Raw genomic sequence first — 21,265 nt, forward strand, 5'->3', positions numbered from 1 at the left:
TATGAAGTACTGATCTCTTCAGAACTGTACTTGCGGTCAGAAAAGCATGTAACATTTCTAACAGTCCCAGGGGGCAGCATAGGCTTTATGGAAAACTTCAAACAGAAATGAAATTAAATAGATTTCTGTAGAAATTACCCTAGAAATCTCGGAGGCCCTTTCTATTGACAATTTTTTTTAACTGACTTATGGAATACTCTAGCAGGAGCATCATTCTATTTCTGCAGGGTTTAAAAAAATATAGTGAGTATTTCTATTAAATCCTATAGGCATTTTCCATGAGAGAGCAGAGACCATAACTGCTGCTAATTGTGAGAAGTCCTGCATGATGTTTAAAATGTATTGCAGTACAGTAGACTTGCATGAAAGAGACTATATTTCCTGCAGTGTGTTTGGCTGGTTTTGCTCGGCTTTGCTCGTGTTCTCTGCTGAAAACTGGACTACTACAACTGAATTCCTATCATTTAAATACTAGTTTCTGGCACAATAGGCCAGTTCAAAGTGCAGCAAAGATTGATATTTGGCACAGAGAAATTAGTGCCAGACCCCCAATGCATTTGCTGCAATTATAAGCTGTGATAAAAGAAGTTGGTTTTTGATACAATTGTGAGCTGATTTTATGGACACTAATTCGGCTATGTCTGCACTGCTGAGGGAAGTCGACTTACTTTAAGTCGACTTTCAGCAGCTGATTTTTAGAAATCGCATAAGCGTGTCTACACTATGCTGTTTGCACAGGTCTCCTGCGTTTACACTGACCAGCCTTAATTCGAATTGAAAAGCAGTGCAATGTGGGTAGCTATCCCACAGTGCAACTAGCCACCGTGGCTGTTGGGATGAGTGTCATCATCCCATGATGCAACGCTGCTTCCCCCTCCCCCCACAAAATAAACAGGGAAAGTATTTTCGCGCCGTTTTTTTACTCCCCGTGATCGTCATTGCTGCAGAGACATGGAGCCAGCTCAGCTCTGCACTATTATTGTGAGCATGACAAATCCATCGCGGCTTATCAGTTATTTTCGAAATAGAGCAAGAAGCCGAAGCACAGACAACACCGATGCCATTGAGGCTGCCCTGCTACAAGCCATCGAGGAGCACAATTCCTGGTTGCTGCAGGCTGTAACGAGTCATCTGCAGTCCGTGGAGTGCCGGTTCTGGTGCAGGGAAACAAGCACAGACTGGTGGGACCGCATCCTTATGCAGCTGTGGGATGATGATCAGTGGCTTCAAAACTTTCGTGTGTGAAAGGCAACTTCCCTCGAAGTATGCTCGGAGCGGGCCCTGTCCCTGAAGCGCGTGAATACTTGCTTGAGACAAGCTATGACGGTGGGAAAAAGAGTCGCCATTGCTCTGTGGAAGCTGACAACCCCCGACTGTTACCACTCAGTTGGGAATCGATTCGGCGTTGGTAAATCTACAGTGGGCGCTGCCGTGAATCAAGAGTGCAGTGCCATAAATAGACTTCTGCTACGAAGGCTAGTGACTTTGGGAAATGTGCAGGATATAGCAGAGAGGTTTGCCACGATGGGGTTCCCAAACTGCAGGGGGGCCACTGATGGGACGCACATCCCTATCATAGAGCCTGCCCACCAAGCAATCGAGTACATAAACTGCAAGGGGTGCTTTTCCATGGTCCTGCAGAGGCTTGTGGATCACCGGGGTCGTTTCACTGACATCTGTGTGGGGTGGTCTGGGAAGATGCATGACCTGCATGCATGCAGGAGACCTGCGCGTGTATTTCTCTAACTTGGAGCTGTTCTCTGTTCTCTAAGATGCACATGGACACTTTTTTCCATGACCAAAAAATTCACATGCTTACTCCTTGCTCCCTTGGCTAATGAAGCTGTACACCGGTCACCTTGACAGTGACAAGGAATGTTTTAATAAGAAGTTAAGCAGTTGCAGAATGGTTGTAGAATGTGCCTTTGGGTGTTTAAAGGATAGATGGAGGAGTCTCCTTGCTTGGCTGGACATGACTGAGAAGAACCTCCCTTCTGTGATATCTGTGTGCTGTGTTATTCATAATGTGTGTGAAGCGAAGGGTGAGAGGTTTCCCCAGGGTTGGACTCTGGAGGCAGAAAGACTGGCTGCCAGTTATGAGCAGCCCGATGTCAGCACTACGCTGAGAGCTAACCGCGGAGCGCTTTGCATTAGGGAAGCTTTGAAAACCAGCAATGAAATGCAGGACTGATTTTTGTTCCTGTATGTTTGCCTTTGGTGACCCCCTGCCTCCCATCCCAATCGATATCTGTGCCCGTCAAATCCCTCCTGAACAAGATATGATTTAATAAAGAAACGTGTTGAAATTATGCAAAACTTTATTTCTGAACATTCAAGTCATGGGGGAGGGGGAGTGTTCATTCACTGTCTCAAGGGGTAGGGTAGTAGCTTGCTGGCCAGCTGTTAGCGTGGCCGCCGCTGCTATGGAGGCAAGCACAAACTGCAGCCTGGACAATCTCCTCTGAGACCTCTTGGGGGCGGAGGAGGGGGAGGGTGGCAAAGCCCTTGGTTGAGGACCATTATGGAGGGGCTGCAGAGGGACTCTGTCCTGCCTCCGCTCTTCCTGAAGCTCCACAAGCTGCCAGAGCATCTCTGCCTGGTCCTGCCTAATTTGCAGCATTTCCTGCGTGGTACTGCGATCATGCTCCATCATTTCTCAGAGACTCTCCCTGTCCGTGTCCATATTCTGGGACAAGGTCAGCCTCCACGATCTTCGCTATGTCTCTGCAGCAGCTGAGGTGTTCATGAGCTCGCCAAACGTGTAATCTCTTGGTGTTTTTTTGTTTTTGTTTTTTTTGTTTTGTAATCTGAGCTAGTCTTCCCACAGTATTTCTTCAGGCTTGGTCCAATGCCCAGCTGTTTACAGAATGAAAGAAAAATAACAAGGTAGCTAATGTTAACATAGTGAAGAAAATGATACAACTGTAACAATGTAGACAATGATCCCCATGATGCAATGTAGACGATGATCGCAATGCAGTGCACAGGGCAAACACAGAGCCTCATTCCATTCCTGATCTCCCAGAAGGATCTGCTCGTGATGTCATTACAGAGAAGATCAGAGGACAGTGTGGTGGTGGTGGGAACTCTGCTGGTCTTTTAAACCCTTACAGAGAGGAACTGCGGAGAGCGTGGGTGGGGGGCAGTCTATGCTTAAAACAGATTTGCTGGACGCAGCAGGGTACCAGCAGTGTTCCGCCATGATGCAGGGTCCCTTGATTACAGCGAAGTATCCTACCATGGAGGGAGGAACAAGGCAGCCCTCCCCTGAAACGTTTTGTGAAGGATAACAGATTAATACATTAAAGTTTCTGTGAGATATCAACTACTGCTAAACGTAGCATTTCTCATCACATAAATCAACTGTTCCTTGGGTAACCCCACAGTACAGTCACCGAAACACCTGAAATCCCCTTCATACCCTCCCCCCATCCAATGTAAAAGGACAGAAATGCTAAGAAGAAGAAAAAAACTCACCAGATGTGCCTTCCCTGGGATCATTAGTGCTGCCCTGTGTGCTGCTGGACTGCTTGGGGGTCAGGAATATGTCCTGACTTTCTGGGAGAACAAACACCCCGCTCTCCTGCACTCTGCTCTCCTCAGCTGCTTCCTTCTCATCATTGACTGTGGACTGTGACATGGCAGAGGTATCGATGCTGTGGGGCAGCACCGTGGTGGGATCGCCACCGAGAATTGCATGCACCTCATCATAAAAGCGGCATGTTTTGGGCAAGGAGCCAGAATGGCTGTTAGCTTCGCTGGCTATCTGATAAGACTTGACACAGCTCCTTGATCTTCATGTGGCACTGTTGAGTGTCCCTCTTGTGTCCCTTCTCCAGCATGCCCTGGGATATCTTCCCATAAATGTCCAGATTCCTTTTGCTGGCTTTGAGCTGAGTCAGAACGGACTCCTCACCCCACAGCCTGATGAGATCTAAGACCTTTGGTCGACTCCATGCTGGAGTGCATTTGGGATTTGCAGTAGCCATGCGGAGAACAGTGACAAAGCTCTCTCCACGCAGCACAGGAAATGAAAATTCAAATCTTCCTGGGGCTTTTCCTGGTAGCGTGACCACTGAGCAACACAACATGACTGTCCAAAGCGGTCAAAACGGGGCATTGTGGGATACATTCCAGAGGTCAATTAATTTGATTTAAGTGACGTTGTGTCTACACTGACACTAAATGGATTTAACAAATTCGATTTAAGTGCTACGCCACTTGCAGAGGTTGTCTTATTAAGTCGATTTTACAGGCACCTTAATTCGAATTAACAGTGGTGCCAGTGCAGACGTGACTGTAAGTAGGTTGTCTTAAGTGACTTTAAGTCGACCTAAGTTGCTAGTGTAGACCAGGCCTTCATGTCCTTTTTTTCTCCCTGACTTCCGAATTGTTTAGCTCCTGTTTGAGAAACAAGGGCCATCTACCAAATAGACCCTGACTGAACAGCTCCACCAATGAATGTGCATAATGGTGTCAAATGAAACTATTGACATACATACACATTCAGTTCTAATGCAGCGTTGTACTGCTACTGTATACATATGACAGCAAGGCCTTATAAAATATTGTTTCTTCCTGAGGAGTCTGGTGCATGTTCTGCATCATGGAAACTGATTGAAGCAGTTCAACCTCAGTATGAAAGCAAGATCCTGAGGAGGTTTACTGAACCTGTTAAGTATGTCCAGTGTAAGTAGTTTCTGAATTTAGCCTGTTAACCATCCTGATGAATCAGATTGCTTAGTGATATTTTTTCTCTGCAGTGCCCATATGTTTGCCATCTGCTGTATCTGCTGACCAGGAGAGAGAACGGTGAGTCCATTCAGTTAGCTTCCTGACAGTTCCTTTGAGTCCAGTTCATTGGCCATACAGAACATAAATATGCATTTGACCATCCGTTTGTGTGATACAGGGCAAGTTTCATGTGATCAGAAAAGGGGTGAACATTATCTTTCCTGGTGCTTTCTTCTTACAGCACTAATACGATGACTTCAAAAATTCATAAGTTTTAAGGCCAGAAAGGACCCATTATGATCATTTAGGCTCACTGCATAACAGGCAAAAAAAACCTTTGACCAGTAATTTCCGCATTAAGCTGATAACAGGTCTGTCTATTCCTACTGTTTCTGTTTTTTTTCTTGTGTAACTTAATCTGTTTGAGCACAATATAAACAACTGTCTGATGTATTATATTCTGCCCATAATAGTCTTAATTTTTTTTCTCTTTTCCCAGTTAAGCCTTTTCGCGTGAGGAGACTGGTAGATCTACAAGCAAAGATGGTGAGTCACTAGAAATCCTGAAATGAGTAAGCAGTGTAACTAGAGTTAGGCTTGCAACTCTTGCGGCTAATGTTTTCACAGGGCATAGGAATGGCAGGTACCATTGCAAAGGATGGGGTTGTTCGACTTCAGAACAGTAGCTTCCAGCCTTTGGAATGCCAGGGGCTGCATACACAGCTTGCCATTTCACACGAGAGCTGCACCTAACCTCCACACATCCTTAATTTGAACTTTGTCTCTTCCAAGCACCCACAATGGCACTTACTAAAAAAATAAAAATACACATTTTACAGCTAAGGGTGATTAAAATATTCACAAACTTGAAAGCGAACTCTTGGCTCCCCTTTTCCTTTCCTGCACTCCCTTCTTTCATCTTTCACTCTCCTCTTCACTTCATATTTCTTATACTTCTGTAGCACTATTATCCAAGAATACCAAAACAGTGGGCAGATATCTCCATTATATGAAAGGGAAATGGAGGCACAAATTCTGTGACCCACCTAAGGGTACCTAAGTCAGTAGCAGAGCCCGGAATAAAAGCTGGAATGCTGACTCCAGGTCACTTCTTTTAACTACCAGTGTGATGCTTCCCAACCCATAGTGTTTATTTCTGTGCCTTTTCTCCCTCTGCCCGCCCCCCCCCCCCCTTGTTTGATTGGTTGTCTTGTGTTCTTTCTCTTGACTGCCACTTCCTTAGCTATCCTCCATTTCCCTGTCTTCTCTTCCCACCGCCCCTTGCATCTATAATCAGTCTTGGCCACCACTTATTTTTCTTTGGCACACTTATCCTTTGCTTCCTACTCTTGGGATAGCCTCCCAACTGCAGCAGCATCTTGGTTATCCCAGCATCTCTTCTTCCTCTTACTAGAAAGGTAGTTGGAATCTGAACCCAGAGGAAGGAGCAGCTAGTGCTCTTCCCTTTATCCCTGACCTCAGACCAACTGAATTTTTAAAACATCTACCAAGTGATATCATGGACCACAGAACACATGCTGATGGCTAACAAGCTATCGGTCACAGAACTAGAATTTGACACAGAATGCAATGTGTCTGCAGATATGCAGACATAGAATATAAATGATATAGGATAGAGCTTTACTCCGCTCAACAATAACACTTCTAGTTTTTATTGACTTTGAAAAGTTTCACACAGTGCTCAGTTGGAATAATGGTAATTGTGATTTGCAGGATGTAGGGGGTGAAAAACTGAAAATGAGAAAGATCCTCAACACTTGGATATTGGGGACTTTATCCTTTCTTCCATCCACCAAAGCTATTGACATTAAAATAGTTGTCATCGCCTTTATGTTGGCCTCTCAGAATACAAACATTCCATGAAAATAATTTAACTTTTAAAAATTATCAAGCTGTCCTCTTTCAGCTATGCTGTCTTTGATTAGGATCTGACAATGGCGGGAAACAAATGACTTGAGACTTCGCTGCTGAAATTTTTACAGAAGGGTTAATGGGGGTGGGAGGGTGGAGTTCTGTTCCAAACTGCTCAAGGCAACTAAAGCATTAAAGACCAAAGTCTCCCTTTTTCTGTCATCTGACCAGCTCAGTATTAACTTGTCTGGATGGGATATTGAGCAGTTGGCAACTGTTGATTCTGGGAAACAGACAGTTTTAGAGAATGTTCAAAAGATGGATACACTCATATAGCAGTAGCCACCATCCCAAGTTCTGGGCCCTTGACTGACTTCTGTGGAAATGTCAGAGTATCAAGCTTAGTGTGAAGCTGTGGGTCTATAGGACTATTGTACACCAGTGAAACGTGGGTACTGGGGAGGCTGAAGAACACCAGACTGATGTCTTCTATTCTCCTTGTCTTCATCAGCTGCTCCATATTAAGTGGCAAGACAAGATCATATGAGCATATTGGTAGCTGAACCCACACACCAACTTCATCAGGATTGGTTTAGTCTTGCTGGCTTTTTTGATACAGACATATTATTAGGTTGGAAGACCAACGAATTATGAAATGCATTTACCAAGGAATGTTGCTATGTGTCTGGCAATCATGTGGGCACTAACAATTTCCGTGGTGCCAAAAGATTGCCACTTGGGCATAGACTGAGCATCCAGCTAGTCCGTTTTAGGGACATAGTTAGAAATTAATCTCAATGGCACTTGATTTGCAGGGAGGCTATATCCGTTTGGGATTTGCCATGTTGCAAAGGGTTCTTGGGATGCTTCATGACTGGAAATAAGCGTGTTTGGAAGAATTGTTTAGAGGGAAAGAGTAGGCTGCAAAACGAGGGGCTGTGGCTACATTCCGGTAACCTAGCTGGAGACCTCTATCACAGAAGGATTGGTATTATTCACAGAGGTCTTAAATGGTGTTAAACTCCTTCAATTGTCAGTTTTTTCTTATCTGTGTGGCACAACACCCCCTCTCCTGCCCCCAAGCTTTAGTGTCAACTTAACCTTTACATGGTACCTGTAACAGATAAGTTTAGAAAATATCATTTTATTATTGTATACATCTTACAGATCGCACAATGAGAACTCTTCCTCTAAGAGCTAGCTATTAATATAGTTTACAAAATCAGTAGCACTTCAAGAAGTTTAACTATATAATGCCACGTTCACTACTGGTGCAATGGGGGAGTATGGCTATCCCTATAAAACCACTTGTGTGTGTATTTAGGCAAAATAGATATAATTTATATACATTTTATACAGTAATTTTGATTGATTAGTCATCTTATCTATGCCAACTTAAACTGCATCTTCTCTTCTCTTCCCACCCCAACTCCCTTACTATTTCCAGTCCTCAACAGAGATGTTCTTTTCTTTGTCTTCAGTTGCACAATGCTACTTTGGTCTAATTAATGACACACTGGTGTGTAGACTTGCAGTATCAGTTGGGGTTTCCTTGCTGTTTCTTATGGTGCACATTTTAACTCTTTTCATCTTATTCCAGGGAATGCAGCCTCATCTGCAGGCTCTGCTATCACTGTACAAACTTTTATGTCCTGAGCTGGTGTCCATAACTCTACCTGCAAAGATAAAGGTGAGGAATGGGGTGATTCTGATATGATTGTGTTGGGATTCAAGTCCGTACTGTGCTTTCTACATAAGCAGCTTTGCTTCATGATTCAGTAGTGAAAGAATAATTCTGTACCCTCTTTCCACTAAATAAAATGAAACCATTAGCGTTTTCTATGGGAATTGCTACCGTTTATTTATACTGAGGTGAGAAGACATTTAAATGACTCAGCAGAGAAGGGCACATAGCTAGCAGATATAACTTCATTCTTATTACTTTCACCTTCCCTTGCCTGTTTCCCTCCTGTTGTCATACTGTTTTTATGTCTTGTATATTTGATCATAAGCTCTGTGGGGGAAGGGAATATCTTTCTATGGTCTGGTCTACACTTACCTTCAACTTCGGCAGCAGTCGACGGGAGTTACGCAAGCTACGCAGAATAGCTTGCATGACTCCCGTCAACTTCATAACTCCTCTTCTACATGGCATCTTCACTCCACTGCGCCACTTGAGGGGTGGTTTTGACGCGTTGACTTCTGGATCGATTGAACAGGTCTTCGCTGACCACTGAATTGATCTGGATAAATTGATCTGATGGCGGCAAATTTGCTGCCATCAGTGAAGACGTACCCTATGAGTTTGCTGGGCATTGTCCAAACACCTTTTGGGTGCTACTGCAGCACAATAGTAGTAATGGAAGACACCAGTCAGAATAAACATTAGGTTGTTTTAGAGCCTGATTTCTAAGTTGGAAAGTTTTAGATATGTGAAACCTAATGGTGGGGAAGCTGACTGTGTGTCCCCCAGAAGGATCTGCGGGAATTTCAAAGTAGGAATAGACTGTCTGGCTTTATTTTCATACACGTTTGTGTGCTGTGTATGCAGCAAGGCATTTGGTGGAGTTAAGATATGTACACTATGTATTTATATGCTTAATACTAAGTCAAGTTTTCCTTGTGGCATTTGTTTTATTCATTTCAGCTTATTTTACATTGCCCGAGATTTTCAGTTTTCATTGTGCTGCAGATTTATCTGTGGGAGTAGTTGGAGCTTTTGTTGTCCCACAGTACATGGAAGATAGACAGATAAAAGCCAAACTGTTTCCAGGCTTAGGCCTCATTTATACATACAACTTGCATCAGTTCATTTAAAAAAAATTTATAATCTATTTTAGCTGATTTAAGAGTTCCCACATAAGGGTTTGCATTAATTAAGGGTTATGGTTTTAAAACTGATTGATTGTAATTTCAGTGATGCAAACTTTGTTCAGACAAAGCCTTATGCAGGCAATTTTGCATTTGATACGTATTTCAAAAGTTTTCTTCGCAGTCATGATGTCTAGAAACTGTAATCTATTGTTCAATGAAAGCTTTCATTTCCTAGTTCATTTCTGTGGCAGATTTCTCTGCTGTTTAAATGCATGGAGTCTTCACTATAAATGCACACATACCTGGACATGTCTTATTTAATAAATGAAATACTGTAGATCCAGTCTTTATGAATGGACTGCTTTATAAATTAATATCAGCATCAGGAATGTAAAACAGCTGCAAATTCCCATGCTTTTGAGATTCCAGGAACATTTTTTCTTACATTTGAGAAAGGGCATATGCTTTCAAAAATTACTTACATATCTTTCAGATTGTAGTCAAAGGGTAATAAGTCCAGAGAAATAAAAGCTGTACTTTACGGTGATAGAGAAACCTAGCACCTTCTGGGTTGTCTAATACAGCCATTACAATAGAGCACATAAAAGTCACTGTAGTGACATATTAAAATGGCAATTGATTTCTCTGTCACTACGCCTTAGAGCTTGGCCTCACAAATAGATTGTATTTTCAGACCTACTTCAGAAATTCAGAAAGCTTGTGGAAGGCAGCAATCACCGCCATAAAGCGAAGAAATCAGGGAATGTCTCCAACATCCCAGCAACTGATTCTAGGCACAGCTCACCTTCAGTCTCGCAAAAGAGTAAGTTATGGGAACTTATGTGAATCCTAGACTAGAGAATACCAAGTAGTCGTTTTATGCTCAATCGTGGAAGGAGTCAGGATCTGGGTAGGCATTGGGGAAGGTAGTGTAACTTAATGGGAAATGAGAATGCCCTATTCTGCCTTTACATTGCAAGTCTGGGATGTTATCTCACTTTTTTGCTGGATAGCAAGTGAGTGAATGATTCCCAGTTTGTGCTGATATTAGTTGTCTTGTTTATACAGTGTATTTATTTGACTGCTTTGAAATCCTGCTTGCTACTGTTCATTTTGGTTTCCTGTTTCTCTCTCCAGAAATGGAATACCCAATTGATTTTGCCAGCATGCAACGCAGACACAAACAATCCAACTAAGAGCAAGGAGGTCAACCATACTGACATCCTTAGTCACAATGAATCCTTCCCAGTGGAGCAGCTACACACCTTCTCCCAGCTCTTACAGAACATCCACCGCCTAGAGGTGAGTGTCATGAAGGCCTCAGGATGAGCATGTGTAATCTTAGAGGTGACCAAGGGGGTGTATATCAATAACCTATTTATTGGGGAATAGGTACACATGTTATCCAGTTCCAAATGGATATACAGTATTTATTGGGGAGTGATATGAATACCTGGGGCCTGTATGTATTCCCTGTTGCAGGGGGATTGGACTGGTCTAATAGTGTCCGCTTTGTTTTGACACCTTTCAGAAGCAGACACTCAGTAGTTGGTTGTCCTGGTTTCTCTTGCAGTTTCCTTCCCAGATGGGCTCAGTGCTAAGGAACTCCTTGTTGCTTCACTACATTAATTGTGTCAAAGATGAATCTATCTACCTGAGGCTCTACTATTGGATGGGCCAGACTCTGCAGGAAGGTAGGCACTTAACATTACCAGATATGGCAGGGAGGCGAAGGGGTATATTTGAGGCTGTAATGCAGTGGCTCTCAGCCTTTCTGGACTGCTGTATCCATTTTAGGAGTCTGATTTGTCTTGTGTATCTCCAAGTTTGACCTCACTTAAAAACTACTTGCTTACAAAATCAGACATAAAAATACAAAAGTGTCACTGCGCACTATTACTGAAAAATTGCTTACTTTCTCATTTTTACCATATAATTATAAAATAAATCAATTGGAATATAAATATTGTACTTACATTTCAGTGTGTATATATAGGGCAATATAAACAAGTATGTCTGTATGAAATTTTAGTTTGTACTGACTTTGATAGTGTTTTTTATGTAGCATGTTATAAAATTAGGCAAATATCTAGATGAGTTAATGTATCCCCTGGAAGACCTCTATGTTACCCTCAGGGCTACACATACCCCCGGTTGAGTACCAATGCTATACTGGTACTTAGCTGTACAGGCATCTGTGATTGTTTTACTGGTACATAAAATTACTATCTGAGATAACAGCATTGACTTTAACACAATGGTTCTCAAACTTTTTTTTCCTGGGGCCCCCTTTGAAAATATTTCAGGCTGTGATGCGCCCCCTCCCCAATGCCATGCCACCCACACCCCTATGCCATAGTACCCTTACTTCTGCACTGCTGCTGGGGGCGGCACTGCCTTCAGAGCACCTGGCCAGCAGCCGCTGCTCTCTGGCCACCCATATCTGAAGGGCTCTGGCTGTCAGCCATGCACAGGGCTGACTGCCGCAGCCACAGCATATGTGGGGGCTGACAGCTCGCAACTTCCCCATAATAATCTCACGACCCCTTGAGGGATCCCAACATTCAGTTTCAGAACCCCTGTTTTAACAGTACCAGTCCAGGGGAAGGGGGTTTTGTATTCTGCTTCTGGTTGTTGCATTCTTGTCTGCACTCCTCATACTCCATTACATTATTCCCTCTGGTTTAGAATGCACTTGGTCTAAGATTGATAATGAGCAGTATGAAGAAGAGTTCAAAGACTTCCTGGATATTGTCTACAAAACCGAGTGTTTCTTGCAGGTAAGCACCTACTTAATGAAGCCCTCTACTCAATCAAGCCTTTGGTTAGGATGTATTTGAGGCTCATCCATTTCCTGTGGGATGCCTTAAAGATTACAGTTTTAGAAGCAGCAACAAGAGATCAGCAAAAATGTGTTCAAAGGGTAAGTCAGGATTCCTGAACTGACCCCTCTTTCTGGAAGAATGATAATTTGGGAAGCTGTGGTCATTAACTGATGGATTACATTGGGGAGGAGAAGAGGAGTGGTCTCTGCTCTTCTCTAGTGAATTGTGGCAGGGAGTGAGAAAAGGGAAGGGATTATGATGAATTTTTTTGAAGATTTTAATCTTGTATCCTTCAGGAGGGATTCTCTTCCTGTGAAGAATTCTTGTGTAAGAGCCTTCCCCTCTGGGATGGTGTCTGCTGTCGATCGCAAATCCTCAGGCTCGTGAGCTGGATCCCCTTAAGCAGCTTCTCGGGTATGTGGTCTAGACGATGAATGATCTTGGACTGTATCTGGTCGGGGTGGATTGGCTTCTTCCACAGATATTTGACTTCTCTCCTCTGTTTTCAGAAATGAAACCACTACTTTGTGAACCTCTGGCACAGCTTTTTTTCACATCATCCCTTTATTTTAAGGTAATACATGGTCATTATACTGGTCTCATATGTATTCAGTTGGTATTGCCATCCCCACTACTTGAGGTAGGTGAAGCAATCTACAAACAGTAATATGGGCATCCCAGTTTGGTGTTAGGTCTGGGCGTATCCAGCATGGGTCCTCTCCAGTTTCCAGAGGGGTTAGAAGATGTAGTGGAGAGGTAACTCCTTTGGGAATCCCTCTGGCCTTGAAATCGCTCTTTATTTTTTTTAAATTTTTTAACACTAGAAATCAGGGTGGTTGAATTGGAAATACAAATATATTTTGCACCCACCGTGCTGCTGATTTAGGATGGTACACTCCAACAAGACAACTTCTCTAGTGTTTCATCGTTTCAGTGTGAGTGCTGTGTCACTTGTTACACCCTCTGTTACACTCCCTGTCTTGAGTGCAGGTATTACTCAGACCTACCTGGAGGTTTCAGCTAACTCTCTCCTCAGTCTTCCTCATGGTCCTGATGATAAACTGTCTGAAACCTTCCCAGTATATTTTGAAAATGATGGCCCATTTTTATTTAACATTTAAACATTTCCTTTATGATGTACGTAATCCCTGCTTTCTTTCCCTCCTGCAGTGTAGTGTTCTTGAGAGTCTGAAGGAGCTATTGCAGAACTGGCTGAGTTGGCATGTGATGCAGTTGGATATGGAGTCCGATCCTAAAATCAGTCCTTTGTAAGTTCATCTGTATTCCACACAATGCAGTATTTGTATATGTTGTGCATGAAAATATCCTGTTTTAATTACCGGCCACAAAAGCTGACTAGAGAATCAGATAATGTGTTACTGCTTCTGTGAAAATTTAGCTTAGTTGTGAATCCTGTTCTTTACTCTTTTTTTTTTTTTTATTACAATCACTTCTATTAAGGTTGTTATCAGAGAAGATTAGGGTTGGAAGGGATCAACTAGTCCAACTCTCTGCTCAAAGCAGGACCAACCCCAACTAAATCATCCCAGCCAGGGCTTTGTCAAGCCACATCTTAAAAGCCTCTAAGGATGGAAGTTTATTTGTTTTATTCATATTTTGTATCTTGCCGTAACTTCACTTAAATGTACATAGCTTAATATTTTTGCATGTCTTTTCAACACTGTAGTACTCAAAGTAGAATTAATGTACCAATAGCATGAACTACTTAGAGCATTGTATTAAGGGAGTTCTGAGGTATGGTTGAACTGCTTCTACATAATCCTTGTGTTCCCCGAGTCAAAATTGCTTTTTCACTTATTTCTACTTGACACACACAGTATTTTCTAGGCTTAGGAAAAGAACAAGCATTTGCCTAGGTTCTCATACCCAACTCTTCCTCATAGTATCTAAACATTTAATTCACATACCTTCTTTTTTGACCTATGAATGCTTTTTAAATGGTCAAAGTAGCAATTGGGGTTAGTTTTGCCAAGCCAGGCTTGAGGTTTTAACACTGAAGTAGTGATGCAGAAAGCAATCGTCATAAAAATACTAACACTGAGAACATACATATTCAGCAAATTGAAGAGTCAAGATCCCTCCAGCAATGATGCTATGCCATGTTTTATGTAGTATTTTGGATAACTTTGTTCTGTTAAATTGAATTTGTGAATATATTCAGGTTGCTGACTTCAACATTGAGGGTGGGGAAACCTAGATTTCCCTTGTCCTCCTGCTTAATTCTACTCTGTATTTTAAAGCTGATGAGTTGTGTTAACATTGTCTATATCTCCTACTGCTGTTCTAGGAACACCACTCTTTCTGGAGTGGTGAACTCTGTGGCTGAACTGATCCACTTCGTAGGATGGATCTCCACTGTTGCACTGCGCTTGGAGAACAATGCTACTTTCTTGCTGTACTTTATTCTTGATTTCTATGAGACAGTATGTATATCCTATTACTCTTGGCATTTTAAGTTGCCCTGCTTTTCTAAAAGCAGTTTCCACTCATTGTGCAAAAGCATAACATTTTCCTTCCTTGTAATGATTTGTAGATATTATCCCTGATTAAGTGCTAGAACCTCCTAATTGCTGGCCAGGTCCACTAGTCGTAGATGATAGCTACTCTGTCAGAGTTTAAGGCCAGAAGGGACTACTAGATTATCTTGTTTGACCTGCATATTTCAGGCCACTTAAACGCCATCCAGTTACACCCAAATTGAGCCCAAAAGTCTGGATTAGTCTGAAATAATACAGTCCTCTGGAAACTAAAATTGTGTGCCACAGGCAGAGAATAGAATGAACCAAGATGTACTAATGCCCAGGGCATCTGTAATGGCAGGGAATTGAGTAGGTGAGAGATGCCCAGAGGATCCTAGCAAGCAACACAAGCCTCATGCTCCAGTGGAAGGCAAAAAAATCCCAGGATCCCTGCCAATCTGACATGCAGAACAATTCCTTCCCGGACCCAAAAATGGCAGTCACGTGTGAAAAACCCACAAGCCAAGCATCTGAGAGAGAATTTCTATGTTGCCTCAGAGCACCAGCCCACACCACCTTGTGTCCCTTCTCCAGTTGGGGTCATCTCTGATGCTTCAGAGAGAGATGGGGGAGGAGGAAACGTCCTTCCCAACTCTTCTAGGAAACCAGCTGAAGCCTGAAGCATGGATTCGAGTAGCTACCATAGAGAATTTTTTATTTTTAAGATGGAGAGTGGGTGTTGTTGATATTGACACACATGCATACACAAACACCATGCAATAGCAAAATATTAAAGGAATACTGCTAACCTGAATATTTTAAAACTAATTTGAAAAAATTCAAATTTCAGGTAGAATGCCCTTTAATTTTTAATAGTTCTCTGATTACTTTTCTTTTTAAAAATCTATTTGAAATCGACAATACTGTTAAGATCTAAACTTACTATAATCTATTAAAATCATTTAAATTAAAAACAACACTCAAGCAGGTCATGTTTGCTGCCAAAGTTTTTTAAATAAAATCAACTACAGAACCAGGAGGAAGTCACTGACTAAGCATCTTGGGCCAGAGTTTGCTGAAATGATAAACCAGCTTTTGACAACTGGTTGAATCAACTAGTTCATTCAAAGTTGAAAAATCTATAAGGAATTGAAAAAGCAAGAAAACTTGTCTTCCCCTTCAATCAATGAATAAAAATGTGTGAGAGGATGACATGTCCTAGTTTTAAAATCTTAAAGGACATAATGACCAGAAACAATTAGTTCAATTCACTAATACTTCCTTTCTTTAACGAATCAGTTAGTTATTTAAATGTAAAACGTATTTTGATAATTTTTTTTCTTGCCTGGCACATTTAAGGTAGTTTTATTAACTAACAAAAACCATTCAAATGCTGTTTTTGTGTGCTTTTAATTGAATTCCAGCTTCCATCTATATACAACTTGACACAAATAGTGAGTGTAAAAAATGTATCTACTAAATCAGAAATGCATCATTCACCGTTTTCTAATATAATAAGAAAATGTAAAAATTAAGAATCTGAATAAATATGTTAATCTATATAATTGATTAAATAAATGCATATAGCTATAGCGTAGTGTCCCAGTTGACAAAAAGTACCAAATTTAACATAAAGGCTTTATTTAGTTCCAACCCCCCACGTGTTTTGATGGTTACCAATCAATGAGAATCAAACTTTTTGTTTAGGAGTGTAAAGCACGAAGGATTTTTCCCCAAGGATCAGGTAGCACAGACAATACTGAAGAGGTTTTATTGACACACACAAATAACCATAGCTATGGGGAAGCCCAAGCAGCACAGCTTTGTGCTGGCTACTGGTGCTTCGTTTTGCTATCAGATACAACAGACTTATATAGGATCACACTTACATAGTGATTGTTGTTATAGATATTATTTCCAGATACCACACAATTTATGACCTCAGGAAGGGCAAATCCCGTTCCCAGAGTCTATATTATTTATGACCTCAGAATAGGTAAACACCATTCCCGGATGCCACATAGTGGGGGCTCCTGGTGCCAGGAAGTCTAGGACCCTGGGCAGGCATTTAACCTAGGGCATCCTATCAATATTTTCCTGATTCCACAGTTACATAGTATGTAAATTCTATATCTATACACTTGTGAATACATTCAAACTACTAGGGTTATACTTGGTGAGGGGTATAGGATGAAAGGGGGGGGGTGGTAAACAGACAAAAATACAAAAGGCAGTTGTGTGGCTCTTATAGATCTTAAGATCTATAAAGACTAGAAATTGTCTTAAGCCTAACAGCTCTCTCCTGTTTGACAAATCGAACTCATAAGTGATATATGATCAATTTTTTAGATACTTTGATATTAGTAACAACCACAGAGGAAGAATTATCCAAAAGGCGGAGGGTAGAACAAGAGCAAATGATATAATCAGCAGTTTCGGTACAACAGTCTGAAGTTGTTACTAGCATGCCGCCACTGGAGGAAGGGGACATAAAGCCGGAAAGTCCTACTCGTTAGACAGAATTGTTAGACACGTAACCAATAGACTTAAAGTAAAAAGAGGAAGGAAAAACATGGGTGGGAATGACAAAAGGATACGTGAGAAGAAAACCAAAGGAGAGGATGGAAGAGGTTTCAGGGGGTAAGGGGGAGGCAACGATTAACTGAGTAGATATATTTGCAAAGTTCGCAAGGGCAGAGGAAGAGAGAGTGTGGGTGGGGGGAATACCAAGCCATATATCTAACATATCTTCTTTCAGTAAATTAAACAAATCATGAGCTAACACATTACAAGCGCGTCCCTTAGATTGAGATATAGTTATATTAATTATGATGTCAGAGGATTTTTTAATTGCGTTATAGAAACCATCCATGGCTGCGTCAATAGCAACGAAAGAGTATGGTACACCATCATTTGTGTATTTTAGGGCCTGGGTAGTCTGGCTCTTAACCCAGGCATTGTAAGGTGTTAAGGTGGTTGAAACATACATTTTGTAATGGTGCAACAAACTTAGACAAATCATATTTAACTTTAACGGAAACCATAATTACATCATGTAAGAGTGTCTTATTAGATCCCAAATGGATAATGCCATCAGGAGGGGTGGGGTGGAGCACAGGGCAGGTGGTAGGGGGAGTGTACCCACAGGTAGTTAGGTTATAACATTTACATCCGAACATCCCAGACATCTGACCGGGTCCGAACAATGTTCTTGGCAATACCGTCCCTCCACTCCAGGTTCCCATAACAAGGGTGCAAGTTCTGTCCATCCTGCTCCTAGACTGATTTTTTCCTCATAATAATTTTGTATGCCATATTCAAACCTGTATCTGCACATACAGGTATAATTTCCCAAACCGGTGGAGCGACTGTAAATATTGTGGATATCAATATTGTCAAAGGCTATGAAAAAGGTGAGGTTGGTCCTTTCAAGGGGGAGGGCCTTGAAAAGTAGTCTTTTGGTATTATGTTTGGAGAATGGAGCACATTCAGCTGGACCTGGTGGATATCCTATAGTGTGGATGGGCGGACAGTCCTTAGGGTTAAAGTTCCAGGTACAGTTGCGTCCAGTATGTTTACACGCAGGTAGTCGTAGTCCGCTCCGTGGGGTGGGTAGGAGGAATGAGGCTCGTCTATCATCTGAACTGGGGATGGGCCCAGGAATTACGATGGGTCCCTTTCCAGAAGGTGGGGTAGTAAGCCATACATCGGGTTTTCTTACCCTCTCGCCGTCCCCCCCCCTTTGGGAAGTTGCATGTATTGGCCGGCCTTGAGGCAGGTGTCCTGCGTGATCTGGACTACGGGTGGATCCCAGGAGTATGTGGCCTCAAGGCTTAGGAGAAGAATCGTGAGGGGGAACCACATTTCTACCTGAAAAGACAAAATTGATGCACCGAACGCACATTAGATAAACTTATTTATATAGTTTAATTCTGGTTTTGTGTATCCATGTTGGGACTCCTTGTACCTTTACAGATGTATCTGTATTGGCCAGTACCATATGCGGCCCTGTGTATTTTGGTTGGAGTACCCCAGGATTGTATGTTCTTACCATGACCTGATCTCCCTCCTGTATGTCCACCCAAGAGGGGGATTCTGGGGAGTCCTGAGTTTCCTGTCTGTCTTTGACAGTTAGTTTCAAAGGCTGCAAAACTTCAGTTAAACGTTTGATGTATTCTCATGCAGTATCAGAAACCAGAGGGAGGGGAGCCGGAATTACACACACACACACACACACACACACCCCCCCCCCCCCCCCCCCCAATGACATGGTCATTCCAGTGATGAGTTCGAAGGGTGAGACTCCTATAGTGGCATTAGGAGTTGCTCTCATCGAGAGGAGAGCCGCGGGTAATTGTGAGAGCAAGTTCCCTGTGAGAGCAAGGCTTTTGTGATCTTTTTTTAGTGTCCGATTAGCTCATTCCACTAGCCCAGAGCTCTCAGGGTGGTATGGGCAGTGAAATTTTTGTTTAATGCCTAGAGCAGAACAGACTTCCTTCATGATGCGTCCTGTAAAATGGGTTCCCTGGTCTGAGTCCACTGAACATGGTAAGCCCCATCGGGGGCCGCCACTGTGCTAGCATCATTTTTAGAAGTGGGGAAAGCTTCAATCCATTGGGTGAAATGATCAATTATAACCAGGCAATATTTTTTTCCTTTTACAGGTGGTAAGGGGCCTATGAAGTCTATTTGAATCTTTTGCATAGGACCTGTGGGTCGAGGCTGGTCTCTCATTGCCACCTTAAGTTTTTTGCCTTCATTACATTTAGCACATACAAGACACTGACGACAGTAGTCATTTATGTCTGCTGTCATCTTGGGCCACCACCATTTTCCCTTGATGTGATACAGCATGGCTTTTGGGTTTGGATGGGTTGGTAAGTGATAGAGATCACAAAGGTGAGCTACAATTGATTTGGGGGCTACAAATTGCTGATCCTTTGTGATCCAAGTGTTAGCATTATTAATTTTACAAGCATTTTCAATCCATGTCCATTTTTCCTCTCTAGTGCATTGTTCTTGTATTTCAGTTAGTGAGATTTGCTTCATGTCAGGGGTTTGGGTGGCTGCCACTTGGAGATTTTCCTGTGGAATTGATGCAGCTGTTTCAGCAGCCTTGTCTACAGCTGCATTCGCAAGAGAGAGAGGGTCATTGTTTCTGGTGTGTGCCTTGATCTTAACCACAGCCAGCTTGGAAGGTTTTTTAACTGCTTCCAATAAGTCTTTAATGTACCCCCCATTTTTAAGAGGGGTACCGAATGAAGTGAGGTAACCCCTATTAACCCAGGAATCAAGATAGTCATGAACTACCCCAAATGCATAGTGGCTGTCTGTGTAAATAGTAACAGCCTGGCCTTCCGCCAGGAGGCAGGCCTGTGTTAGTGCCACTAATTCAGCTACTTGAGCAGAGCAGGAAGGTGCAAGGAACCCAAGTGGAGGCATGTACCTGACAGGTTGCAGACTGCCCAGCCAGAACAAGGTTGTCCGGCGACATAGTATTGGGATCCGTCAACAAATAAAACAAGATCAGGAGAGGGGAGTGGTTGTTCAGACACAAGTCAGTCCTGTATAATGGTGTCCTCAGAGAGAGAGCACCGATGAGGTTTCACTGTTGTTGGCATTAGGGTAGCGGGATTAAGAAGGTTAGAATGCGCAATTGTAATGTGTGGGCTTAGAAGGGTGCATTCCCACTTTGACCATCGTGCTGAGGTGACCTTTGAGAAGCGGCCCACGTCCAAGATTTTGTGAACTGCATGAGGCACAAAAATTGTAAGGGGGGCTCCAGAAATCAAAGGTGTGGAAACAGTAACGGCCCAGGAAGCTTGGGCCCCTTTAAGAAGGTTTGGCCTTTAAGCCTGCATTGGCTAAGGCCTGGAGTAGCATTTGAAGGGTGGAGGAAGCAAGCAATAAATTATTAATATATTGCAAACAAGTAGAATTGGCAGAAGCCCAGTTTACCGAAGACAGGGCCTTTGCCATAACCCGGTGAAAGAGGGTGGAGAGAATTATGATGTCCTTGGGGCAAACAAGTCCAGCTGAATTGGGTGGGACCAAAGGTAAACACAAAACAGTGTTGTGACTCTGGATGCACGGGGAGGTTCCAAAAGCCTTTTGCAATGTCTAACACAGTGAAGATTTAGTAAGAATGATCAAGGCCCGAAAGGGCGACTGATGGGTCATCTACAATGGGGGCAAGTTTATCTGCATATTGATTAATGGTGCGGTAGTTGATGGTAAGGTGCCAGGAGCCATCAGGTTTTTTAACTGGCCAGATAGGAGAGTTGGTGGGGGAGGAACAGGGAACAAGTATGCCTCATTGGTGTAAAGAATGAATAATGTCACCTACCGCGTTTAAGGCCTCAGGCTTGAGAGGATATTGTTTGGTAGGTGGGGGAAGTTGGCCAGTAACCTGGATGGGTGGGCAGAGATGAGCAGGCACCAAGCCGCAAGATAACTTGTCCTCAGATGGAAGGAAACTTGGAACATAATTCTTGAAAAGGGTTAGAGGTATTCCAGGTGAGAGTCACAAATTTAGCAGTG

At 42.6% G+C, this 21,265-nt stretch overlaps 1 protein-coding gene across 1 annotated transcript in view; it reads left to right on the forward strand.

Annotated features, from left to right (window-relative positions):
- Nucleotides 1-21,265, forward strand: part of CENPI (centromere protein I) — a 44,516-nt gene that overhangs the window by 6,044 nt on the left and 17,207 nt on the right. Inside the window, exons 6-16 of the mRNA XM_067548408.1 lie at nucleotides 4,764-4,812; nucleotides 5,234-5,280; nucleotides 8,207-8,296; nucleotides 10,115-10,243; nucleotides 10,558-10,722; nucleotides 10,994-11,114; nucleotides 12,109-12,200; nucleotides 12,542-12,659; nucleotides 12,755-12,819; nucleotides 13,416-13,513; nucleotides 14,554-14,689. Coding sequence (XP_067404509.1) covers nucleotides 4,764-4,812; nucleotides 5,234-5,280; nucleotides 8,207-8,296; nucleotides 10,115-10,243; nucleotides 10,558-10,722; nucleotides 10,994-11,114; nucleotides 12,109-12,200; nucleotides 12,542-12,659; nucleotides 12,755-12,819; nucleotides 13,416-13,513; nucleotides 14,554-14,689 — 1,110 coding nt within the window. The remainder of the gene's footprint in view (nucleotides 1-4,763; nucleotides 4,813-5,233; nucleotides 5,281-8,206; nucleotides 8,297-10,114; nucleotides 10,244-10,557; nucleotides 10,723-10,993; nucleotides 11,115-12,108; nucleotides 12,201-12,541; nucleotides 12,660-12,754; nucleotides 12,820-13,415; nucleotides 13,514-14,553; nucleotides 14,690-21,265) is intronic.

This window comes from Emydura macquarii, unplaced genomic scaffold (assembly GCF_026122565.2).
Source record: "Emydura macquarii macquarii isolate MOO-44397 ecotype Brisbane River unplaced genomic scaffold, CSIRO-AGI_Emac_v2 contig_1253, whole genome shotgun sequence".
In the NCBI taxonomy this organism is placed as follows: domain Eukaryota; kingdom Metazoa; phylum Chordata; order Testudines; family Chelidae; genus Emydura; species Emydura macquarii.